Source organism: Oryctolagus cuniculus, chromosome 2 (assembly GCF_051225735.1).
Source record: "Oryctolagus cuniculus isolate XC-2025 breed Fujian yellow rabbit chromosome 2, ASM5122573v1, whole genome shotgun sequence".
Classification (NCBI taxonomy): Eukaryota; Metazoa; Chordata; class Mammalia; order Lagomorpha; family Leporidae; genus Oryctolagus; species Oryctolagus cuniculus.
In genome coordinates, this window is record NC_142868.1 from 39,340,449 (window position 1) to 39,367,527 (window position 27,079).

The 27,079-nt window shown below is 36.1% G+C and overlaps 1 protein-coding gene across 1 annotated transcript in view; it reads right to left on the reverse strand.

Annotated features, from left to right (window-relative positions):
* GABRG1 (gamma-aminobutyric acid type A receptor subunit gamma1) overlaps positions 1 to 27,079 on the reverse strand; it is an 84,352-nt gene that overhangs the window by 25,876 nt on the left and 31,397 nt on the right. Inside the window, exons 3-4 of the mRNA XM_051831322.3 lie at positions 16,787 to 16,854; positions 239 to 459 (exon numbers count right to left, since the gene is read on the reverse strand). Of these exons, the coding sequence (XP_051687282.1) occupies positions 239 to 459; positions 16,787 to 16,854 (289 nt within the window). The remainder of the gene's footprint in view (positions 1 to 238; positions 460 to 16,786; positions 16,855 to 27,079) is intronic.

The following is a 27,079-nucleotide window of genomic DNA, read 5'->3' on the forward strand; positions in this document are numbered from 1 at the left end:
GGCTCTCTGCCACGGCCTGGGATAGCGGTGGAGGATGGCCTAGGTGCTTGGGCCCTTGCACCTTTGTGGGAGACCCAGAGGAGGCTCTTGGCTCCTGGCTTTGAATTGGCACGGCCCCAGCCATTGTGACCATCTGGAGAATGAACCAGCGGATAGAAGACCTACCTCTCTCTGTGTCTCTACCTATCTCTGTAACTCTATCTTTCAAAAAAATAAAAAATAAAATAAAAAAGTTTACCTTAATGTATATAGAACTCGACCATCATTCCAAATTCTAAGCAGACGATTAGGAGTTGTTATCCAGTGAGCATCAGATTTTCTAGAATTTCTGAAGAACGTGTCAGGAATCCAAATTTTTCCAACCATATTACTATTAAGCATAAGCACTTTCATGGTACTATTGAACTTTAAGCGACTGTCAAACCATGTTTGGGCAAATATTATATCAATTGTGTACTCCTAAAATATAAAAAGGGTAATAATATATTAGTGAAGCCACTCTTTTAGTTGCTTTCCTCAGAAGTTAAAATATTTATATTGTGAAGTTCCTGCAAGTAAATATCATTTAAACACAGTCTTTGTGAGGGAGGAAATGCCATTATTTTAACCACTGTTTTTAAATATTTACATAAATACAGAAAATAAAATCCATGATGTCAAATAATTGTTGCCTATCATTGTGACTTTCTTTTTTAATTTTATTCAAGGCTTTATTATATACATAGGCAGCAAATGTAAATTAAATACAAAAGTAAACTATTTTAATATTAACAAAGCAATTATTTTAAAATTTGTGATACTTATGCAGTGCTTAAATTACAAAATATCACAAGTGCTGAGTCAAGATACAATACCTCCCAAATTATCTAACAGCCATTGTCCTTTTCCTGAAAAAGCAGTTGTAATTATTAAGCTCACTGTTCTTAAATTTTTAAAGCAATCATATACAAACCTATTGAGAAATTAAGTCATGCCAAACATTGCATTAAATGGTTTACTATATCATGTAACTAAATTCATATTATAACCCTATGAAATATATACAACTATAATTATGATTTTCAGTAACATGAATGGAGTAATAAAGAGGTCAAATAATCCCTGTCCCATATCACAGAGCTAATGATCCAGCTGTTAGGAAAGCTGAGCCAAGCCACAGGAAGATAGATTCTAAGCCCATATCCAGAACTAACACACAGACTGGTAGTCATAATGAGACCCAATGGATTCCAAGCTCAGAACTTGTCTGTGATCAAATACTTTAAATGGGAAGTTGTATAATTGTGAAAGAGGTAATCAAGTGTGAGCTAACTTTGGATCCTAAAAAATGTCTTCCATAGAAATGTCAAATTTATTTGATAAAGTAAATGAGTAAGAATGCAGTAATAATCAGTACCTTATAGGAAGGGAAATGAAAACATGCGTGTGTGTGTGTGTGTGTGTGTGTGTGCATATCCATAACTTCGATGTTGAAGGAGGAAATAAATTGAAAAATACAAGGTGTTATGTAAATTTTTTGAAGGGAAACAGTCACTGCTTGCTTTTATTAGCAATTAGCCAATTTACCTTAAGGAAAAACCAAACTCCTATAATGACAGATATCCTAAACAGCACTCTGATCTCAGAATCGGCCCTTAAAGCATTTGGATCTGGATGAAAAGCCCATGAGAGTATTTCAGGCATGGAAAGCCAAGACACTGTCACAAAAAAATGGGCTACATGAAGGATCTCAGTGAGTGAGATCCCAGTGGAAAGAAGGGGCCATCAAAGAATCATGTACTCTTCTCTGAAGGAAGGAGAGAACTTCTACTTTGCTTATGCCCCAGCCTAATACTGATGGAGTTTGTGGACTAAAAAGGCTTCCATAGCCTTGGCAGCTCCTGACATGAGCCTCGGGTGATTACTGATGTCATAAATAAGAGTGCCAATTGTTAAATCAACAACAGGTGTCACTGTGCATTGCTCCCCATGTAGGACCTCTGTCCTTAATGAGTTGCACTATGAGAATTAGCTGTAAAAGTTGTCTTCAAACAGTACTTTACATTTTGTGTGTCTATGTGTGTGCAAAATGTTGAAATCTTTACTTAGTATAGAGTTGGTCTTCTGTACATAAAGATAATTAAAAATGAATCTTAATGAAGAATAATGAAGAATGGGAGAGGGAGTAGGAGGTGGGACAGGAATGGGGGTGGGAGGGCGGGTATGGGTGGAAGAACAGCTATATTCCTAAAGCTCTACCTATGAAATTTGCATTCATTAAATAAAATCTTAATTAAAAAAGAAATAGAAGTATAATTGGAAACTGAAAACAATACCATGAGGACTAATAAGTAAACACACCAGGAATTAACTTATTAAAGGGTAAGTTGGAACAAAAATCCTGGTTAGTAGGTGGAATACTTATAATTTGTTAAGGGGATATAGAAGAAAATTGAAAGGGAAATTTTAATTATTTCAAATGAACACTGTTGCAAATTTAGAATTGATTAATTAAAATCCAGCAACAAACCAAATATTATGTAATTGAATATAAAGGGATTCAGAGAGACAGATGAAAGATAGATAATAGATGATTTTCCATATAGTAATGTAATATATGATCATGCAATAATCTACCTGTATATTTAATATCTATTGCATGTCAGTCATTGTTTTGCATGAATTCATGTTTGAAAATATGAAGTACTTTTGTGCAAAAATACATTGTGACTCTTAGCAAAGTTTTTGTTGCCTCTCCAGAGTTACAAGTGTAGAGACAGAAGATTAAAATTGTAATTTTTGTAACTTAATATGGAAAGGCAAGTTATGGGCAGAAAGTGGGATATAGGGAGAAAGTACATTTGCAGCCTCATATGATAGCCATAATCTTGCTGATGTACTTTGTTTATAATGAAAGCTAAGGAATAATACAAATCACAATACCTAATGCATAATAACTAAGCATACTTACACTGTGGCTGCTTGGTAATCTTATGGTATAATATTTATTGATCGGTACACAACATGGAATGTATTTAGGAGAACAAATAGACTTACATATAACATTATGAGTGAATCTCCTCCTTAAGCCATGTGAAAAATTCTTGGGCAATTTCCTTGAATATATCTTTAATCTTTATTTAATCTTACTTCTCAGACCAGATAACTTATATTTTGAATTAATTATGATATATTATCATATCCAAGAAGCCTTTTCACCTCACATAAATGATTAAACTTTTAGAGTCCAACAGTACAACCTAAACTAATGACATGTTTTCTAATTTTGGTTAATAAATGTAAATACAAATGAGGTCCATTCCTCATTTTTTGGTATAGCCTAGAAAGAGTGTTTGATCAATTTTTTTGCCATGATTATGCACTTTTTTTGTGGGATTGGCAGCAAAATCTACTTAAAATACCAGCCAGGTAGTGGCTGGCTAAAATTCAACAATTATAAGGGTATACTTTGCTCCAGTATTCCTAACAGGGCATCATTGGTGGTAATTGAGAACTGCTTTGTCTAAGTGAGGCGTGTTGCAACCAGCTGTTGATGCTTCTTAGAGACAGAAGGGTTTACTTTGGATATCTAATGCAATTGTCTTCTCATTCTTAGATATAAAAAGATATAGAATACAAGATTTGAAAATCTGTCCTTCCCAAACTCATTGTTGTGTCTAATTCTCTCAAGCCCTTCTATGTTGCTGACCCTTAAAAATGCCTCACTAAGATAAGAAGTTCATTAAATCTGTGTTATTTAATATTAATTGAAAAATCAAATTTCATTCACTCATTTGTATTAGTTTCATTTCCAGAAAATGACCAAAAGTGCTCTGTACTTGATGTTCCTATTTAGAGGTTATAAGTATCTGAATATTACATAAGCAAAGAAAATATGAAATGGAACATCCCTTCACTCAGAACAAGAAGTACTTTAGATTCTAAGATTAACATGTTGAAATAGCAAATAGACCATTAACAATTGAGATCCAATCTACCTAATTAGATTTACCGTACATCCTTGCAAATTAGCTGATCAAATATCATAATAAATAAATGTCATCCCATCCTGATTTCTAACTTAACTCGTGAAACCATATTAATGAAAGTCTGTAGAATGGCCTCACTATTACAATAACAAATTTACAAATATGTATTGCATCCAATGTTAAAGTACTAGATAAATCAATATTAATGATTTTATTACATTTTTAAATCACTGGTTAGCTCAATATTACTATCATTCTGGTAATATGAGGAACTTCACACAAAACACAAGGCCTGTATAAGAAATAAATGCAAACATATAATATTATCATGACGTTTGGTTGATCCTGAAATGCTTGGCTTTAATCTCCTAAATAATCTAATCATGGCCAAAATAGTATGGTGACCCGAATCATGGTTGAAAATCACTCAGGTTCCAGAGCTATGACATGCACAGAATAGATACACATCTAGCTAACCCACAGCACAAATAGCTTTACTGGTAAAAGTTAATGGATATCATCCATTTTTCTCCATCATTGTAAGAGCATCAGCTTCTTGATTCTATCACAATAGTAAGTTAAAAAGTGTTGTTATTCTATTTTTCAAGTGGAAAAAAATAAGGAACAAATAGGTTATGTCAGCTTTTTAAATTATTCAAGTCATCTAGCAGTATACTAAAAGTGGTTTGAAAAATATCGAATAATCCTGATTCAGCTTCAAATACTTTGGACTCTATCTTATTTTTATGTCTATGGAAGCATATGGGCAAAGGCACATAACATTGTGTGTATTCACTGGTTAATTTTTGTAGCAAATATTTTCCATTGTTACTGTTGCTTTTTTATTATACTGTGTTTACAAAAATTTAAATGGACGTTTAATATATGGATGAATGAAAGCTGGAAATTAATAAGACTTATGAGAAGTATAAATCAAGTGAAATAGAAATAATAGAGATTATTTTCAGCTAGAAAATACTACGGAAGATAAACTGAAATCCTAAAACTTCATTTGTTAATTTTCTGCATCATGCTTATCTGTGCAATTCTTACCAGATATATATTCTGTAATATTCTATATACAATTTTAAGAGTAAAACATCAAATAGTATAATCACACTGTATCCTGATTCTAGAAAAAATACCAAGAAAAAAGTGAATTACAATCTTTAAGGAGGTTACAATGCCAATCAATAAAAAGGATAAGGTCAGCTTCCTTGTTTATACAGAAGTAAGCTGAGATCTGTTGTGGGAGCTGCCTTTATGAACATGGGTTAGTTAGGGTTCTCTAGAGAAACATAAGGAGTAAAATGGATGCAGGAATTGATGACAGATGATACACTGATGATGATGATGATGGCAGGTGGATTATAAAATTATTTTGGGGAATTGATTTGTGGCAGTATTGGGTCTAGAAAGGGAAAAATATGTGCAGCAGATTGGTAACTGGAGATCCAGGAAAGAGCTGATGTTGAGTTACCAGGTAGCATAGACAGAACCCTTTCTCCCTCAAGTAATCTCAATCTTCTGTGTTTTCACTTCATGGGATAAGAACAATTTGCTTTATTCAAAATCTACTGATATAGATGTTAATCATATCCGAAAAATACTTCCACAGCAACATGTGGACTTGTGCCTGGGAAAATATCTAGGTAATGTTATAGCATAGTCGACTTGCCACACAAAATTAACCATCACAGAATGATAATAATAGGAATGCAATTATGGAGTCATAAACTTTAACAAAAGTTATCCATGTGTTTCTTTTACAGACAAGAAAATGGGGGAGATAATTATTATGTTACAAAAAATATATCTTATTCCCTCATGCTTTCTGTGACTCTACACTCTTTTCACTTTCCTCTACCTGACTGTAATTTAGTGAAGTTTGCTCCCTGTTTTTCAATGGAATGCATGTAATAAATTAAAATTTCACTATTGATTGGTTCTTCTCTCTTTCTGTTTCCCTGAACTCTGAATTGATCTGAATAAGCATGAAATCTGAAAAGAAGCAATCTTCACTGAAGATATAGAGGTATTAAGAAAAGTTTCAAAAAAGTAAATAATGAAAAAAAATGAGCACATCAATATATATCAATATACCAGTTTTTGGATGTGTGATGAGTCACTAAATGAGATATGTGTGTTGATCTTACATTTTAAACTTATTTTAAACTTACTACCAATTCGCTACAGCTTAATATTGACTTGAAGCAACTTTTAGGAAAAAAGCTAATATTTGAAAATTTTTATATAATTAAGATAATGTATTTTTATTTAATATCTAGCAACCAGACACATGTATTTTACTACACTAGTTTATATTAAGAATAGCATATATCCATGAAATATTTCAGAAGCATTTATCCAAAATCATGTGAAATTTACTCTGAGCCTACCTCTAATACTAAATTAAAAATATTTTAATAGATCCTTACTTAAGGAAATTCAAATTTATATTCAGGGGCTGGTATCATTGTCTAACAGGTAAAGCCACTACCTGCAATGCCGGCATCCCCTAAGGGTACCAGTTTGAGTACCGGACGCTCCATTCTGGTCCAGTTCCCTGCGAATGCTCTTGGAAAAGCAACAGAAGATGGTCCAAGTGCTTGGCCCCCTGCACTCAGGTGGGAGACCTGGATGAAGCTCTTGGCTTTAATCTGGTCCAACCCTGGCCATTGCAGTAATTTGAGGAGTGAACCAGTCAATGGAAGATGCTCTCTCTGTCTCTCTCTCTCTGTTTCTGTCTCTCTCTCTCTCTCTCTCTCTCTCGGTGTCTGTCTTCTCCCTGCCTGCCCCCCAACTCTGCCTTTCAAGTGAATAAAATAAATCATATATTCATACACACACTCACACACACACACACACGGTGAACATTCATTCTTTAATGGTTATTTATTTATTTTTAAACATCTATTTATTTATTTGAAAGAGTTGCAGAGAAACAGGCAGAGACTCGGGAGGAGGAAGATTTTCTATCTGCTGTTTCAGTCCCCAGTTGGATGCAAGGTCAAGGGGGTGCCATGCCAAAGTCAAGAGCTAATAGCTTCTTTCAGCTCCCACATGAGTGGCAGAGGCCCAAGCATTTGGGCATCTTCTACTTTTCCCAGGCCATTAGAAGGAAGCTGGTTTGGAAGTGGAGCAACCAAGACATCAGTTATAGGATACTGGCATCATAGGCCACGGTTTTACAAGCTTGGCCCTAATGCTGGTCCCAATTTATTTATTTTGGAGAAAGAGAGAGAATCTTCCTTCCACAGGTTTACCCCCCAAATGCCAGAGACATCAGTAAATGGATCAGGTCATATCTAGGAGGCTGGAACTCCAACTGGGTTTCCCATTTAGGTGTCAAGGATGTAACTTGAGCCATTATCTCATGCCTCCTGGGATATACATTAACAGGAATCTGGATGCAAAGAGGAGCAGGATTAAAGTCCAAGTATTCTGACAGAGGATGTGGGTGTTCTGGGTGGCAGTTTAACCAACTGCATCACAACACCTACACTTAGTATTTTTTTTTTTAACAGGCAGAGTGGACAGTGAGAGGGAGAGACAGAGAGAAAGGTCTTCCTTTTTGCCATTGGTTCACCCTCCAATGGCTGTGGCCCGTGCACCGCGCTGATCCGATGGCAGGAGCCAGGTACTTATCCTGGTCTCCCATGGGGTGCAGGGACCAAGGACTTGGGCCATCCTCCACTGCACTCCCTGGCCACAGCAGAGAGCTGGCCTGGAAGAGGGGCAACCGGGACAGAATCCGGCGCCCCAACCGGGACTAGAACCCGGTGTGCCGGCGCTGCAAGGCAGAGGATTAGCCTAGTGAGCTGCGGCGCCGGCCCTTAGTAGTCTCTTTTAAGCAGAGAATAAATAAAGATAATCCCCTTAAAACATTCTTATTTGCTTTCGAGAGTGCATCAAATTGTTTTTGTTCAATAATTATTTTTAGATTTTCAAACTTTATCTTCTTATCCAATCCTCATTTCCACCATTATAATTCAAGTACAAGGAAGCAAACTTTCCAGGATCACGTAACATGGACCAGATTTTGAACATATACCCTAAAGTTTAACCTCTTCCCTATAGCACAGTTCATTCATATGAAACATGAAATTATAATTAAGAAAACCCTAGTTTAATGGGAATGCAAACAATAGCTATAAACAATAACTGAATAGAAAAATGGCCATTTCACCCATATACAGTAGAGAAAATTTCAGTTACTAGCTTGTGTCACTTATTTCCTTTCTGCTTTTATCATCGTGTTCTGTTTTAATGGCATGTATATCCTTGTTATCACTGTGGGATACCTGAATGAATGAATGAATGAATGAAGCCTGTTTAGAACATGCTTCTTCAGCCAGAAGCACAGAATGAGAGCAAACATATACATATATTTCAATTATACTCTCACATTATGTTTCACACTCAATTAAAATCATGGTAACTACTTCTGTACATTGGATAATTGATATTCAAGTGAGGGCTCAGCTTCCTAGTGAACACTAACAGGCAATCATGTTTTCCAACATAATGTGCAACATTTGGCATATATTGGTTCAATGTTAGATAGTTGGATTAATTGTTCTAAGGTTGAGTGGGAAAGTATTTCTGCAATAGTAATTTCAGTGTACAATTAAAAATGTATATCTTGCTGTCTGAATTATGCTGTCTATCTAAGCAAGACAGGCCACTATATTTGGAAATAATATATTTAGAAAGAATTTGTATAGCTAATGCTTAGGATTATTTATATTAATACAAGTTTATGGATTCTTATCAATACTACTAATGCACAAAATAAAGAATTTTTTGTAGGTGGAGATTTGTTTGTGGGTGGACATTTGTTTACATCAAGTTCAGAATTACTTTCTTATCTCAGTAGTTTGGAACATATTTTGTACAAAACAGAGCTGGGGACTCCACCAGAAAATCTAAGATTTATTAACCAATTTGCACAATTTCCAATATAGCAATTTGTCAGAATTTTTGTTATAACAAAATGTCAAAAGTAAAGACTCCTAAAGCTAGTTAATTAGCCCTGGCCCAAAGCGCTGGCATCCCATATGGCCACCGGTTCTAATCCCGGCTGCTCCTCTTCCCATCCAGCTCCCTGCTATGGCTTGGGAAAGCAGTGGAAGATGGCCCAAGTGCTTGGGCCCCTGCACCCACGTGAGAGACCTGGAAGAAGCTCCTGGCTCCTGGCTTCGGATCAGCGCAGTTTTGGCCGTTGCGGCCATCTGGGGAGTGAATCCACTGATGGAAGACCTCTCTCTCTGTCTCTACCTCTCTCTGTAACTTTCAAATAAATAAAAAAAAATCTTAAAAATAAAGAAAGAAATAAAAAATTAAATAAGGAATAAGATTTTGTCTTTTAATTATATACATAATTTTAAATACATTCCAGAACATGCTGAGTATATCAAATCTCTACATCATGAGACATTTGAGAAGTTACATGTACTGCATTGAACACGGGTTGAATTCAAGAGAGGAAGTCATCAAACAGTTCTAATTCTGTAACTTATTAGAAGATGGTGCTGACTGAGTCATCTACATGTTCTCATTGGCAAATATTTAATTGTACTAATTCTATATATATTAATCCATAAAGCTCTCAGTCATCTTATTAGAAAAAAATTCAAAATAAACACAACTATATTTAAAATCTGATAGAGATCAAGTAGAGATTTCTCATGTGTGAACCCATATAATACAGAAATAATTAGGTAGCTGAAAGGATATGACGATAACATTTTTCTTTATCACAGTAAATAGGAAACACCCTATTTAATGGATTATTAAATATATTATGATACTAATCAACTCTTAATATTATGCAGCATTTGATGATATTTAATTGTAGTTAAAGAAAATAGCATTATTGATATAACAAGTGGAAAGATGCAGTGATATAAAAGGGTATGTGTAATAATACAGAATATCATAAAATTACATATATAAAATAATGGAGGGGCTGGCGCTGTGGTGCAGTGAGTTAAGTCCCAGGCCTGAAGCGCTGGCTTCCCATATGGACGTTCTAGTCCCAAATGCACCACTTCCTATCCAGCTCTCTGCTATGGCCTTGGAAAGCAGTAGAAGATGGCCCAAGTGCTTGGGTCCCTGCACCCGCATGGGAGACCCAGAAGAGGCTCCTGGCTCCCGGCTTCGGATGGGTGCAGCTCTGGCCATTGGGGCCAATTGGGGAGTGAACCATCAGATGGAAGACCTCTCTCTTTCTCTCTCTTTGCCTCTCCTCTCTCTGTGTAACTCAGACTTTCAAATAAATAAATAAATCTTCAAAAAAAGTTATGAAAATTGTAGTAACAATAGTAATCGATAATTATATTCTAATATTTTATTTTAATTTTTTTTTAAACTTTTATTTAATGCATATAATTTTCCAAAGTACGACTTATGGATTACAATGGCTTCCCCCCCATACCGTCCCTCCCACCCACAACCCTCCCCTTTCCCACTCCCTCTCCCCTTCCATTCACATCAAGATTCATTTTCGATTCTCTTAATATACAGAAGATCAGCTTAGTATACATTAAGTATGGATTTCAACAGTTTGCTCCCACACAGAAACATAAAGTGAAAAATAATAGATGATTTTTTTTAAATGATGATGAAATCAGAGCAGACCTATTGTCATGTTTAATCCCAGTGAGAGTCAAGTTGGGAATTGATAATTTCTTTTTTTTTTTTTTTTTTTTTACAGAGGATCAGTTTAGTATGCATTAAGTAAGGATTTCAACAGTTTGCACCCCCATAGAAACACAAAGTGAAATATATTGTTTAAGTACTCGTTATAGCATTAAATCTCAATGTACAGCACATTAAGGATAGAGATCCTACATGAGGAGTAAGTGCACAGTGACTCCTGTTGTTGACTTTACCAATTGACACTCCTGTCTATGGCATCAGTAATCTCCCTATGCTCCAGTCATGAGTTTCCAAGGCTATGGAAGCCCTCTGAGTTCTCCGACTCTTATCTTGTTTAGACAAGGTCATAGTCAAAGTGGAGGTTCTCTCCTCCCTTCAGAGAAAGGTACCTCCTTCTTTGATGACCTGTTCTTTCCACTGGGATCTCACTCGCAGAGATCTTTTGCCAGAGTGTCTTGGCTTTCCATGCCTGAAATACTCTCATGAGCTTTTCAGCCAGCTCTGAATGCCTTTAGGGCTGATTCTGAGGCCAGAGTGCTATTTAGGACGTCTGCCATTCTATGAGTCTGCTGAGTATCTCACTTCCCATGTTGGATCACTCTCCCCTTTATTTACTCCATCAGTTAGCGTTAGCAGGTACTAGACTTGTCTATGTGCTCCCTTTGACTCCCAGTCCCTTCACCATGACCAACTGTGAACTGAAACTGATCACCTGGAACAGTGAGATGGCATTGGTACATGCCACCTCGATGGGATTGAATTGGAATCCCCTGGTATGCTCATTTTTAAAAATTCATTTATTTATTTGAAAGTCAGAAAGAAGGACAGACATAAATCGACAGAGCTCCTATCCATTGGTTCACTCCCTAAATGCTTACCAAATCAGGCTGAAGAAAAACGCTGGGAGCTCAGTATAGGTCTCCTACATGGGTGACAGCTATCAAATTGCTTGAACCCTCCCAGAGGGCATATTAGCAGGAAGCTGGAATGAAGGGACTACAAACTAGGCACTTGTATATTGGAGGCAGTTTCCTAGGAGTTTAACTATTGTGTCATACACCCACTCCTCTAAGACATTTTACTTTTTACAGCCTAAATTAAATTTCTGAATTTCTCATACTGAACTGTGTTCATTTTTAACTAGAAAAAAAAAAAACTATGGAATATTTTTAAAAAATTGTATTAGGGTCACCATTGTAAACACAAAAATGGGCTTATTTAAATCAAGAAATAAGATTGTTTTAATACTTTTAGAGATTTGGAGGTTAATTTAACATTCTAATGCTAAAAATTTGAACTCTTTTATGGATCAATATGAATACCCTGGACCCAAGAACACAGAGAATAAGAAATATTGCATCCATTCCTACTTTTTAATTGTATCTTTGCTAGTGTTAAATCAAAAATAACAGGCTTATATTGTTTTAAGATTTGTGAAAACATGATTTTATAGTATCTTATGACCAAAAAAGTTTTTAATTCTCATGCAGAAGCAAGAAAATAAAAACTATGGAGATAGCCGGCGCCGCGGCTCACTAGGCTAATCCTCCACCTTGTAGCGCTGGCACACTGGGTTCTAGTCCCGGTCAGGGTGCCAGATTCTGTCCCGGTTGCCCCTCTTCCAGGCCAGCTCTCTGCTGTGGCCAGGGAGTGCAGTGGAGGATGGCCCAAGTCCTTGGTCCCTGCACCCCATGGGAGACCAGGATAAGTACCTGGCTCCTGCCATCCGATCAGCGTGATGCGCTGGCCACAGCGCACCGGCCGCGGCGGCCATTGGAGGGTGAACCAACGGCAAAGGAAGACCTTTCTCTCTGTCTCTCTCTCTCGCTGTCCACTCTGTCTTTCAAAAAAAAAAAATGCTTATTGCTTTTGTAGTTCATAACTATTTTGTTTAAAATGGTTTCTTTTTCCTTTGTAAGGGGCAATGGGATTTTTCCTTTCTATTCAAAGGTGTCTGAAATGGGGAAGTTTTGTTAAATATTTCTGTGCTCCCTAGAAAGAATGCATGAAGCCCCTTACTAAATTTACTTCATCTCTTTGTGCGCCACTCACCACTTGCAGTTCACTGAAGCAGGCAGTTAACTTGAAGCACAACTCAGCTGGCTCTCCACCTCTTTTTAAATTGTCCCTGTATTGGTTAGTGCCCATGTTTCTCAGCCCTGTCTCCATTACCAAGACCAATCACAATGGTAAGCAGGAAGAATATTTCTAGCTTAAGAACCTTTTTTTTTAGAACTATGTGATGTACTTCTTTCACTACTAGAATTCTATAAATTGCTAGGCAAATGTGTACTGAAGTTTTATTCTGGAGTGGTTTTTATAAGTCGATTTTCTTGTCCTTTACTTTTAAAGTTCTTTATTTTTAATGTCTTAGTATTAGACCAAATAAGGGTGGACCAGTCCTTACAAGTAAATCTAGATCTAAATTATACCTGAAGTTAATAATAATGGGTTTAATAATCTTGTGTTGTGGGCTCCTGTTAGACATCCACAGTATGATCTTGGATTTCCTATAGGTCTTACTGAGACTGACTTAATTCAAAAATTTGATATGACATTTGAATATTTAGTGGGTCAGACACTACCATGAGACATGTCCTTAAAATACACACACACACACACACACAAAAGCTTCCTCAAACCAGAAAATTTAAGAGATTAAGATTTAAAATTTAAGAAAGTACTTTAATTCTCACCTAATAACATATATCAATGATACCTTGCCTTTAATTCTGATTGCATATGTTTATTCTACTTGCAATTAAGATCATTTTAATCAGAGCACTCATAAAATTGAGCAGTCTCTCTCCCACTTCCTGTACTTTATTCCAGACATTATTAGCATATCTGTGAATTCTAGAAATGGAAACTATGGAAATGTTCTATTTATTGACCAATGTATTTATTTATCAAATTATCAAATACTCCATTTTTTTGATACACAAGATTGAAATCTTGAGCCTAATCCTGAAAATAATAAAGACGTATCTCAATGTAGAATGATGTTGTTTCAGAGGTTATCATTAATCTATAGAAGTGGTATTTTATTTTTGACAGGCAGAGTGGACAGTGAGAGAGAGAGAGACAGAGAGAAAGGTCTTCCTTTTGCCGTTGGTTCACCCTCCAATGGCCGCCGCGGCCAGCGAGCTGTGGCCAGCACACCACGCTGATCCGATGGCAGGAGCCAGGTGCTTATCCTGGTCTCCCATGGGGTGCAGGGCCCAAGCACTTGGGCCATCCTCCACTGCACTTCGGGCCACAGCAGAGAGCTGGCCTGGAAGAAGGGCAACCGGGACGGAATCTGGCGACCCAACGGGGACTAGAACCTGGTGTGCTGGCGCTGCAAGGTGGAGGATTAGCCTAGTGAGCCGCAGCGCCGGCTCTTAGAAGTGGTATTTTATATAGCCAAGTTTAAAAAGAAACATTCACTTTTTGGCAAAGCAAATTTTAGCTAACTTAAAAAGAAAAGTGAAACCACTGTATTTAATTGTCTTCCTTCCAGTCACTTAGATTGTGTTAGTACTTAAGTAGAGGAAGAAGTTATGCTCTTGCTTGCTTAATTACACCAAAGTTTGCTTGCTTGATTAAACTCACAGTCCAAGCAATTTTGCACATTTTATGAAAAGGGAATTCTAATTTTCATTCATTGTTTAAAGTCTTCTACATAATCTGCTTCTCATTAATCCCTAGTTTGACAATGCTTCCCTTTAATAAATGATACCATGTGTTCCACAGAGTGTTTTAATGTCATTATTATCAATAGCAATTTCATTTAATTAGAGTTTTTTACAACTATCACTGTCCAAGGTTACCAGTGTGTAATTTACTCCATGGGGAAAACTAAATCTTTAATACTATGAATCTTTTAATTCGAAGATTATCACAGAAATTTCTTGGTAGCCAACATGTCACTGTGTTTCTAGATACTAATACAGGGTTGAATTCCCCTTCTCGTTATTTCAATGACCATATTTTGCATCTAATGACTTCATGCAAACTGGAAACAAAGCCCCAAACAAAAATACAGGATTTTCAGAAAACAGAGACTTTTCCATATTTTCAAACAGACTTCTCTCCTGTAGGCATTAGTTACTTAAAAATTAAAGTACATATATATCTTAGCAATTAAAACTAAAATATTCCACACAGAAGTACCTGGATTCGATTCCTTGATTTGATTCCTAAGTGCAGCTTTCTACTAATACAGATCCTTGGAGACAGCAAATGGGTTCCTGGCACCAATTTGCAGACTGACATAGAGTTCCCAGCCTTTGTCTCTTGCTATCCTAGCACAAGCCATATGGGCATTTGGGAAATGAACCAGTGGATGGAAGCTTGCTTTCTGAGTCATAAATAAATAAATAAATAAATCTTTGTTTGAATCTCTAATCCCCCTCCCACTCCTGTTCCCATTTAAAAAAATCTGAAGATTATAAGAGTTTCCTGAAGAGAAAAATTAACATTTTAGTGATGTATTAATATATGAGATCTCCTATTTGCATACTAAAATTTGACATTTTTGCTCACAAGTATATAAAATGCTTTCTCTTTACAAACTCCAGTTGTTGCTGTAGGAATTTGTTTTCGACACAACTAATACTGAAATTTCATTGAAATTTTCTTTTCCTTTTGTTTTTATGACACTATTTTATCTTCCTATTTCTTGGCAAATTTGCTGTTTCATTTACTAACTCAACTTCCTCATTCAAGTCCTTAAATGTACATGTTTGATATTCATTCTTTATTTCTCCTTTCATCACTTTAAGGCTTTTTTTATACCTTTGTTTTCTAGTTGCAAAGAATTTAGCTAATTCCTGACAAAAAAAAAAAATGGCTTTAACCCAGACCTCCCCAAGCCTCTCATTTAAGACTGACTTCGAGCCAGTCCATCAAGACATCCCCCATCCTCTCACATTTAATTTATCCAAAGCCAGTTTATATCCATTTGCATTAAGGTAAAAGAGATGTCAGTTCTGGTACAGCTAAAATGCTTTCACTACATTAATCAGTGCAGACAGCTGTGAAAGTTAATGACAGTCATAAAAACAGCACATTGAGTAAGAGAAAAGTTGGGTCTAAAGCAATACCATAAGAATAAGCAGACACAAGCAACTGTTACATATGATATGATGGCTTCTAGGTTTAAGGAAGTGAATTATTGTGGTAAAGAGATTATGTCACTCTTCTAATAGTAATCTGTTACCCAGTCCTAGCCTCATACCTGAAAAGTAGGCAAATAAGACGAAGTGCTGCAGAACAGCTCCTTCCGAGAGCACCATTAGCACTGGGGACACACATGCCCGTATTCTCTATCTTTATCAGATCATCCTTCCTGAAAACATTTTTTTATATCTCAAGGTCATCCAATGTACAATTAATGAGCCACCAAATTCTAAAAAAAAATTTAAAATGTGCTAGTGTCTTCTCCAGCCCAATTGCTACTACACTGTATAAAACCTTAGATACCTACTGCCCAGACTAACGCACCAACTTAACTGATTTCCCTAGCCCTGAACTTGGCCTCTTGCATTCATCTTCTATACTGTTCAGAGTGATGTATTGAAGATATAAACTCATCTATGAGACTCTCTTAATGACAAGCTTCCAGTTATTTCTCTTATTCAAAAGGATACAATTCATTAAACAACATTTATGCTTCCTATTATAGTTGTTTACAAGACTTGCCTTAAAAGGCCCTTAAGGACACCTTTGGCCTCAATTCCTGAGCCTGCACTTTACACCAGTGATATGAATTTGCTGAAGTTGTCCCAGTCGTGTCAGATTGCTCCATTGCTCTGTGTTTTTGTTCATGCCGCTTTCTCTGCCAGAAAGCTCCTTTCCTTCGCTGACTCTTTCCCTATCAGACCTGTGCATATCCTTTTCCAAGATATTTTCAGGGACTTACTCTTAATGGATTGGGTGGCAATTTTTTTAAAAATTCTTTGACATAGTGCTTCCAAACATCGTAAAAATGAGCTAAAAAGTCTTAGATGATAAGGAATATTTTATCCCCCATTGCTAGTACCTGGCACATAATAATTTCCCATGTTGAGATCTGAATTCTTTAAAAATTAGCTATCAGCAAGTACTGTCATATTCATTTCATTCTGAAAGCGTATGTTTGCGATCTGCATATTTTAATATTCCTTACTCACCATGTTTATGGGATCAACTGGTCCAATGCTATTTACATAAACATCGGTTTCAATTACTGTGGGCCTCACTGTAAAATACCAACACAAAGAATGGTCAAGAATTAGATCAGAGATAGTTTTGAGTAAATTTTAATTTTAAATAAATCTTAATGACACATACTATTTTGTCATTTCAATCATAAAGCCTTTCCCATTGTGAAGTGCAGAAACATGATTTATTGTAAAACCACAAAGAGCTTTTCAGTTTATAAATTAGTCAATAAGAAAACATTAACATTTTAACAAAAAACTTCCAACACAACCTATGAGTATTAAAATTATCCATTAAGATTAAGGTCGTTTATTCATTAAAAATATGCTAGATGGTTGGTTCAGAAATAGTTACAGAATTTTAGGAGTGGAATTGATTTCAGATCCTAAATAATATATAATAAATTTACTGCTAACCAGTAGTGTGCTAATAAATATTTAACAAGTCTGCTCTCAGACAAGTGGGAAGAAGTCCTGACCTGCAGCTTTTGTTAATTTCACGTTATAAATACTCCCACAAGGGCTGATTTAAAGATAACTAAGTGAAATCACTAAAAGCAAAGGTGGGACAATATATCATAATGGCGATTGTAAGTAAGTATGATCCAGTTCCGGCACACACTATAACTTGAAGTAGTATGAAAATTAAATCACATAATGTATAGCTTTCTGTTTTCTATAAGCACATTTTCAAATACTTTCTCCTATCCACCCCATCCTCCCATCAATTAAGATGTAAAATATTCACATATGTGTATGTGTAAGTGTGTGTGTGTGTGTGTGTGTGTGTTTGTGAGAAAATACTGAGGAACAGGCACAGAGTAAAGGGTTTCCAAGTTATGCAAGGAGGATAAAAAATGAGTAAGAAAATTGGTCATGTCTCTCACAAGAAATTATATAGTGGGGCCAGCATTGTGGTACAATAGATTAAGCTACTATCAGAGGGCTGGTTGGAATCCCAGCTGATCAGCTTCTAATCCAACTTCTTACCATTGTGCCTGAGAAGGCAGTGAGTAATGGCCAAGTACTTGAGTCCCTAATGTCCATGTGGGAGACCTAGATGGAGTTCTTGGCTCCTTAGTTTAGCATGCCCAAGTCTTGGCTTTTTCAGCATTTGAAGAATAAACCAGAGATGGAAGACTCATTCTCGCTCTCTCTCTGTCTCTCTCTATCTCTCCCCACCCCTTGCTTTTTCTGAAATAAACTTAAGAGGAAATAATATAGAAACAAAACAAATGATATAAAGCAGAAAAATCACCATGTGGGTTGTAAATTTTCTGGTACTGTAGGATATTTTTCATCACAATTTTTCAATTCTCTGTAAACTTAATCTAACTCTCCTTTCAGGTCTAGTGCTTATCACTCCTGACATTCAGAAGTGACTGACCCAGTTCGGTTTCCCTCTTCCTCACACATGGTGGCCATGTCTTCCTGGTTGAATATCTCTCCAGCCAGCCTCCCTTTCCTGGCATTTTCTAGCCTGGCAGATACCCCAGGCTACCACACTTCAACAGAATACTTTAAGCATTTTTCAAGAGTACCTATACAATGTTTAAAACAATGTTTATTTTCACTCTTGCAATTAAAAATCATACGCTTAGGAAAATGCATAATATTTACAGAATTTGTTTTTCATCAAGAACAACTTTTACAATATGGTATACGTGTTTTCTAAAGCAGAAAAATAAAAGAAATGTCTTAAAATATTTTCAGTATGCAAAACTGTTAAGTTTGTAGATCCATATCAAATGTGAAAAGCTAATTTGAGATACTAGCCAACAATTCAGTATCTTAAGTAGGTCTTATGATACATACAAGGTTTTGCAATTTAACATAAGCTCCTGACCTCTGAGATGATTCACTTTAACTGCTTTCTGTTTATTTCTGCCTAGCTATGAATCTTAGCTAATAACTAGCATATGATAAAACTAATCATGGCTAGACTTAAAAAATCTTTTTGAAAGTCAATTAACAATGAGATAATAAGTTTATTAGTCAATTTGTTGGTATACTATTACAAGTTATAAGCAATTATAGTAGGTATAAGGTATGTGCCACTCTTGGGTGATTAGTCATTTTTTTTTTTCATTTAAACTAGCAATTAAACAAATACCAAATGCCTGCTTATGTTGCATGATACATGGTGCTGGACATTGGACTTCGTTATTTATAGCCACTCTTTTCACTTTGACAATGTAGGAAATTTTAGATATGATTAACCTATCATAATTAACTGATATCAACATTTTTAGTCAATTATGAGATGAATTAAAAAATGTTAAAGCTGTAGCTGTGGCAGTAGGTTACAAGTTACATGGCATTGAAGCACTCAGGTGTTTCTGATCAACATACAGGAAGTGTGCCTCGGATGAAACAAAGAAGAACTCTATCAGTAAGTCCAATGTAGTATAGTGCCTTGGATAAAGAAGACACTAAATAATTGTAAAATATGTATTTGCAAATTATAAATCTCTGACTTATTTTGTATCCCATTCAATAACTCTGGGATGTGAATGTTTGACCTTGTCCTTTCATCTAAAGCCCAAGAACACAAGAGAGACTAAACCTGAAAGTAAACCGAAACAGTTCATATTTTGAAACTACAGCTAGTGCTTGTATGCATGTATAGTTATGAGGAAAACAACAGATTGACAACTGTTCCTTAATAATGACTCATTGCCTCTAATTGATTCATGCTATTTTCAATACATATGGAAAATTACTTAAAAAACAGGCTTCATAGAATTAAGTACTCTTTTACAGCACAGTGATTTTTGGAGTCCAAAGTTTGTTCACTTCAAGGATAATATTGATGTTCAAAAAGGAAAAAAGAATATTTCAATTCAAAGCCAGAAAAATTAAACTAAAATGGAATTGTCATTTGAGGCTTATTAAATGATGTCTTGAAAGTGGGCACAGACTATGTTTAATTCACCAATACACACAGAGATCAAGGATCCCTTCCTCTGCAATAGTGTAACAATGGATGAGAAAACCATGTACTGCCACAGCAAATTACATTTCTTAGATATGGAAGGCAAGCAAAGATGACACTGTATTATTTTTGCAAGAACTCATTTTGTGCTGTAATTCAATTTGGTCTAAGTTGCTCCCCAGAATACAAGTACATACACTCCCAGTGTGGGGGTGAGTTTATAGAAAAAAGAGGTTCAGGGCAACTTCAAGAACAACCAGCAAAGATGAAGGACAAATGCTGAAAGAATAAAGCAATGAAATCAATGAAGGCTTCCACTTTCAGTTTCCAGGTGGCAAACGCAAAAACTGAGGGAAGCCAGCTCCACCGGTAGGTAATTAAATCCTGAATCAGAAAAGATAAAGAAAAATTGATTTTAATTTTTTTCATAATCGATCATGACCATGCTTCCTTGAATAGTCTGTTCTAAGAAATATGCATCATATTATGTAGTTTTTTGGTCATTTTGCATACTAAAATTAATTCAGAGAAATTAATAATTTTAGTTCCAAGAAGTAAGCTTTAAAGGCTCTTATTTTTCCAGAATAGGAATTTTTAAGAAAAGAACAAGAAAGAGAAAAAGTCTCTTTGATCTGGATACTGTAGTTTCCACACACAGCCTTTGTTTTACTTTATATTTCATTATGTGAATTTTATGTCAATCAAAACATCTTATGAAACCAAGTATATCATTGTAAAGGATATAGGTACAATCCAAGAAAGAAAGCAATTACACAGCCTGAGGAGTTCTATATACCGACTGATTTGCTTCTCTTCTAGTCCTTGCCCACATACAGATTTATTTTTATAAAGCTGTACTCGGGATGCTCACATCCTCTTTGGAGTATTCAGCTTCAGGTCCTGGTTCCACTGCACATTCCAACTTCCTGTTAACATGCACCCTGGGAAGGAGTATGTGATGGCTTAAGTTCTTGGGTACCTGCCTCCCACGTGGGAGAATTTGAATGAATTCTGGGCCCCTGGATTCAGCCTTGCCAACCATGGCCATTGCCAACATCTGGGGAGTGAGGCAGTGGGTATGAAATCTTCCTCTCTGTTTATCTCTCTTCCTGTCTGTTTGCCTTTCAATAATATTAACAACAAAACTGTGCTCAAAGCTCTATGAAACTTTTCTGAAAGTTCCCTTAAGGAATCCTGTCCTGTCTGCTGATTCCTCTGGGGCATCAATTCTGGCATTTAACTGATACTTTTAGGAGAGACATGAGTCAATAATTTTATTTCTGATAATGTCCCAGAGTATACAGTTTTTAACATTATGCTAGGATAGTAAAAAAAGTTGAGAATCTATCCTTCTCTATTTTCTGAAAGAGATTTTGTAGGTTTACATTTTTATTTTATGTATTTTGTAGAGTTTGTCCATGTAGAAAAAAGGTCTGATGATTGTTTCTGAAAAAAATACATGATAAGGGACCAAGGCTGTGGTGCAGCAGTTTAGGCCACACCCGCAGCACGAGCATCACATATGAGCTCTGGTTTGAATACTGGCTGTTCCACTTCCGATTCAGTTCTCTGCCAATAAGCCTAGGAAGGCAGCATTGCTGGCTCATGTTTTGGGGCCTCTGTACCCATGTGGGAGACCCAGAAGAAGCTCCTGGATCCTGGCTTCCGCCTGGCCTATTCCTGCTTGTTGCAGCCACTTGTGGAGTGAACCAGTGGATGGAAGATATATCTCTCTCTGTCTCTCCCTCTCTCTCTCTGTAACCCTGTCTTTCAAATAAACTAAAAAAAATGATGAGTATTTTTGAGTCTAATCATTTAAATATATTCTTGGGACAACAGAAACTTGGGGCTGAAAATTCCATTGTATTAATACATCAATATCATGTTCCAATTTTTATGGTTGTTTCATGCTTATGTAAGATTGAAATGTATATGAATATTCTATGACCACAACCATGTTAAAATATAAATCAATAACAATTAAAGATATCTTGAATAATCCTAAAATATTTACAAATTAGATAATGGCATTAAAAATAATCTGTGGATCAGAAAGAAATCATGAAGATTTTATAATATTTTTCAAAATAAGCAAGAACGAAAATAAAGTTACAAGTTAATAAAATTGAGAAAATAATTTAAATGGAATCTTGATCTTATTAACATAAAGGCTATATTTATCTAATAGATTGACTTAAAATTTAAACATCACCCATGAAGGAAAGCTGAAGAATGTTATCACAGCTTGCAACTGTCTCATTGGGCTGCAGAGACAAAATTGCACTTAATGACTGTCATGACAGCTAAGGCTTTTTTAGAATAAAAGATACGAGAGGATATTCTGCATGCAATTTACCCGCAAGGCATTTGCTAATTCCTAAATTGTGCACATGTGTGTGGTTATGGGGACAAACTGAATACAAACAGTTGCTATGCAACTAAATTTTCACAGACAGATTTCAGCTATTCAGGGAACGTCTGGACCACCAAGGAGAAAGTGTCACATCTCCAATGGAGAAGGGAAAGTGCCTTAGGAGAGGGGAAGTCCTACAGTGTTTGCTCCTTCACGACAATGGGGTGTGTGTGCTCTCAGGAGAATGGAAGTAGACTAGGTGTCAACAACAAATGTGTATCTAGCATACAGTCCATTTTAAAAAAAATAATGTTCATTTAACTACAAAAATTAATTACAAAATTACAAAAATTATAAAAATTAATGACAAAGGAATGAATTGTGAATGGCTACAGCTACGCTTAAGAAACATGGGAAGCGAGATACACAGCAGACCCATAGAATGGCAGATGTCCTAAACAGCACTCTGGCCTCAGAATCAGCCCTAAAGGCATGCAGATCTGGCTGAAAAGCCCATGAGAGTATTACAGGCATAGAAAGCCAAGAAACTCTGGCAAAAAAAAAAAAAAAAAAAAAAAAAAAAAAAACACCTAAATGAAAGATCTCCGCGAGTGAGATCCCAGTGGAAAGAACGGGTCATCAAAGAAGGAGGTACCTTTCTCTGAATGGAGGAGAGAACTTCCACTTTGACTATGACCTTGTCTAAATATGATCAGAGTTGGTGAACTCAAAAGGCTTCCATAGCCTTGGCAACTCATGACAAGAGCCTAGGGTGATTGCTGAAGCCATAAACAAGAGTGTCAATTTGTTAAGTTAACAACAGGAGTCACTGTGCACTTACTCCTCATGTAGGATCTCTGTCCTTAATGTGCTATACCTTGTGATTTAATGCTATAGCTAGTACTCAAACAGTATTTTTCTCTTTGTGTTTCTATGTGGGTGCAAACTGTTGAAATCTTTACTTAATGTATGCTAAACTGATCTTCTGTATATAAAGAGAATTGAAAATGAATCTTGATGTGAATGGAAGGGGGGCGGGAGAGGGAAAGGGGAGGGTTGCGGGTGAGAGGGAAGTTATTGGGGAGGGAAGCCATTGTAATCCATAAGCTGTACTTTGGAAATTTATATTCATTAAATAAAAGTTTAAAAAAAAACTATTTCTTTTTCCTATATCCCCACCTTTTACTATCCCTCCAAAATGCATGCAACAATAAAAAAAAAAGTAAAAATAGAAGTGTTCAAAAATCATGTCTTCAGTATAACTTGAATACAGAGAACGGTCCAGTGGCTTCAAAATAGTAGTAAAGATGTAAAACAAAATAAGCTCCCACAAAACACCACATGCTGGTAAGAAATCTCTTAAGCACTGTGTCACCTCTGCTCTACAGCATGAGTGTTTGATGAACACAGCGGAGTGAGATACACTGTGCGGCAGAGAGGACAGACTCACTGATGGGCTAATTGTGACCTAAAGGTAGCTCTATCAAGAATAAGTGTGCCATCAATTGGCAAATATTTAAAAATGTATCCCTGGAGCAGAAGATGTGAGAAAAGAAGGATCTACCAGGCTATATCATGTGAAAAAGCAGTATTTAAAACTAGACATTCTTGGTCGAAGAAAACGTCCATAAGGAGAAAAAAAATGTACTTTGGAAATTTGATTAGTAAAAGGCAAAAAGAAGTAAAGGGGGCAATGGTATGTTCCTCTAATTACAATGTAACCAATAAGTTGGATATCATACAATTCTTCTCTCACCACAAAACAGATATAAACCATTGCTGCCCATAAATCTGTTCAATGAATCTGGGCTTTGCTATCATGATATACAAGGTTATCAATGAACTAATTAGCTTGTAAAATGCTCAGAAACCACAAAATAAATAAGACAAAAGAATTACTGAAGAAATAAGAAATCAAGATCCTACAAATCAAAGGTGGAAAATTCCCACAAAGAAAAACATTAAGTAGAAGAAACAAAGTTAAGAAAATACTCCAATCAGCTAAATATATTCTAATAAACATTTAGAAATAAGAAAAATTATGTTTATTCAGAAATTCAGAAACTAAAAGAGATTTGCACCCACCCTAAGACCCTCTCCCTTCTACACAAACAAGAAAAAATGGATAGATGATTGAATAAACTCAGGACAGAACTGAAATAAAAAGTAAAAACTACAAGATAACCAACAATCAATATACCAAAATGTTAATAAGTTACAAGGGGAAAGTTAAGAGAATATAAATGAGATGAAGAAAAGTCAGAATGTCATGGAGAAAGCTGTGCCGAAGTTGGCATTGTGGTGCAGGCAGCTAAGCTGCTAATTGCAATACCAGCAATCCAGATCAGAGGGCCACATTGTGCTCAGGCTATTCCAATTCCAATCCAGCTTCCTGCTAATAAGTCTGGGTGGGCAGTGGGTGATTCCCCAAGTACTTGTGCCTAGCGACCTCTGCCGGCGGGAAATTCCTGACAGAGTGGAGAATAGGCCTGTAAATCTGATGGATAATAACAATGGGATTAATTTATGCATGAAAAGATTGTTTTCATTTTGTCTTATAAGACAATATCCATTAATATGCTACATATGAGAGACATAAATTCACAAAGACAGAAATTAACTGGGTAGATAAAGGGATACCAGGCAAACAGAAACAGTATGAAGGCAGGAGCAGCAATCTTGATAACAAACGAAAAACAATTCAAGCAGAAAGTCTTAAATGTGACAAATAAAATCTCATGTCCAGTGCTCTGTCACAATTCCGAAAACATAATGTTTAAAATATCCACATGCCAAATAACTATGCAGTTACCTCGGGGGCAAAATTTACAAGGGTAGAAGGGAGATACGGCAAGTAACACTGAAAATTAAAGAGTGGAAGAAATCACTAAGTTCTCAGCCAAGGAAAACAGGAAAGCAAAACACAATATAATGAAGGTTAAAAGAAAGACAAGAAAGAAATCTATGAGGTAGGGATGGGAAAATAGTAGACATCATCAATAACTGAAATTGAAAAGCAAGATGATCTGGGAGTGGAAGACTATCAAAAACTTAGAAAAGTGGGCTGAGGTGGTTGGTGCAGCAGTCAAGACCTTGTTTTGGAAGCCCATTTCCCACGTGGAGATCCTGGTTGGAGTACAGCTCCGTTTCAGATCCAGCTTCTTGTAAATTCACAACCTGAGATGGCTAAAGGACTTAGATTCCTGCCACTGTGTGGGAAAGCAAGGTGCAGTTACAGGCTCGTGGCTCCTGCATGGCCCAGCCCTGGCTGTCATGGACATTTTGGGGAAGTGAACCTGCAGACAAAAGAGCTCACTCTTTCTCTCTCTCTCTCTCTCTCCCTCCCTCCCTCCCTCCCTCTCGCTGCCTTTACAATAAAATAAAATCATTTTTAATACAAATAAAAAATAGAGGTCATTCTGCTTGTTTTATTTGATTTTTTTAAAAAAAAGAGCAGTGATTTTGTAATATAGAATATAAAATAAGAAATAACAAAAGGGAAAGTCATCATTGAAACTACTTTTGGTCATTTAATTCTAATGACTAAAAAGTAACTATAACATTCAGTAATATAACAAAATTTAAAGTGAACATAATTTATCAACACTATGCTCAAGAAACCATATCTAATATTTAGTATTAAACATAATAAACATAAAATTGCATATGAATAATCTTAAAAATACTCAGAAAGACACGTAATTAATTTGAAAAATGGAAGTACAGTTCCTGTTCTTGTGTTAGACTTTTCACTCTTAGTTCTCCCCAAGTTAATTTGTGTATTTCACATAATTCTAGGATAAATACCAATGAGTTTGTTCCAACACCATTTCCTTATTTAAAAAATATTAGGAAGATTGGGGAATAATTTTTTGAGGTGAGTACACATATGAAGAAAACACTAAAGCCACTTCCTCGAAGACTCACAATGGGGGCGTTGCCCACTATCGCCTCTACTATTCAATAGTAGACTAGACCACTTTGTTCATCAGCACTGTACTAGAATAGCTTTGTTCATTAGGCTAAACTTGCTGAAAATAAAGACCATATAGTAATATAAAAACACAAGAATGACAACAAAAACAAGGAAAAGAATAAAAAACAAATCAAGCTATGGGATGAGATTAACTTTATAAGACATTAGCATAAATGCTATTGTCTCAATATATTACTGAACCACTACCATTAATATAATGTAGTGGCACATAAATAGAGAAATAGGCCAGATAATGAAACAGAAACGCCAGAAATAACTAAAATACACAAAATTGTAAAGTACGACAAAGTTGATGTCTCAAACAGCAGAGGGAAATATTGACATTTTAAAAAATGATACTGAGTCTACATAATAAATATTTGAAAAGGTAAAATTAGATCTACACTTTACTCCACGCACAGGGAAAATTTCTAAATGGGTCAGGGACCCAAACACAAAAACTAAAATCACACAAGTACCAGAAGTAAACATTCATGGGACAAGAAAATTACCATCAATTTGGTTTCAAAGAGCATCAGTTTATTCTCTCTCAGTTCTGGCTGCTAGAAATCCAAAATCAAAGTGTCAACAGGCTAAACTCCTAGGAGGCTCCAGAGGAGAATCTTTTCTTGTCTATTCCAGCTGCTGGTGGCTACCAGTATCCCTCACCTTAAGGGGCCGCCTTTATCTTTCATCATTTATCATCTATTTCTTCTCATTCTGTTTGTCTCTGTCCATCTCTTCCTTCTCTTCTATGAAAATCCTTACCATTGGATTTAGGATCACAGAGAAATTCCAGCATGACCATCTTTCCAAATACGGTCACATGCAGAGATTCTGGGATGAGAACATGGGCATGTATTTTTGGAGGGTACTATTGAGCGCTCTACAATCTTTTGTATATAAAATTCTCTCATGACAGGTGCTTAGCCTAGGAGTTAAAATAACAGCATCTTATATCTCATATCTGAGTGCCTGGATTTGATGCCTGGCTCGAGC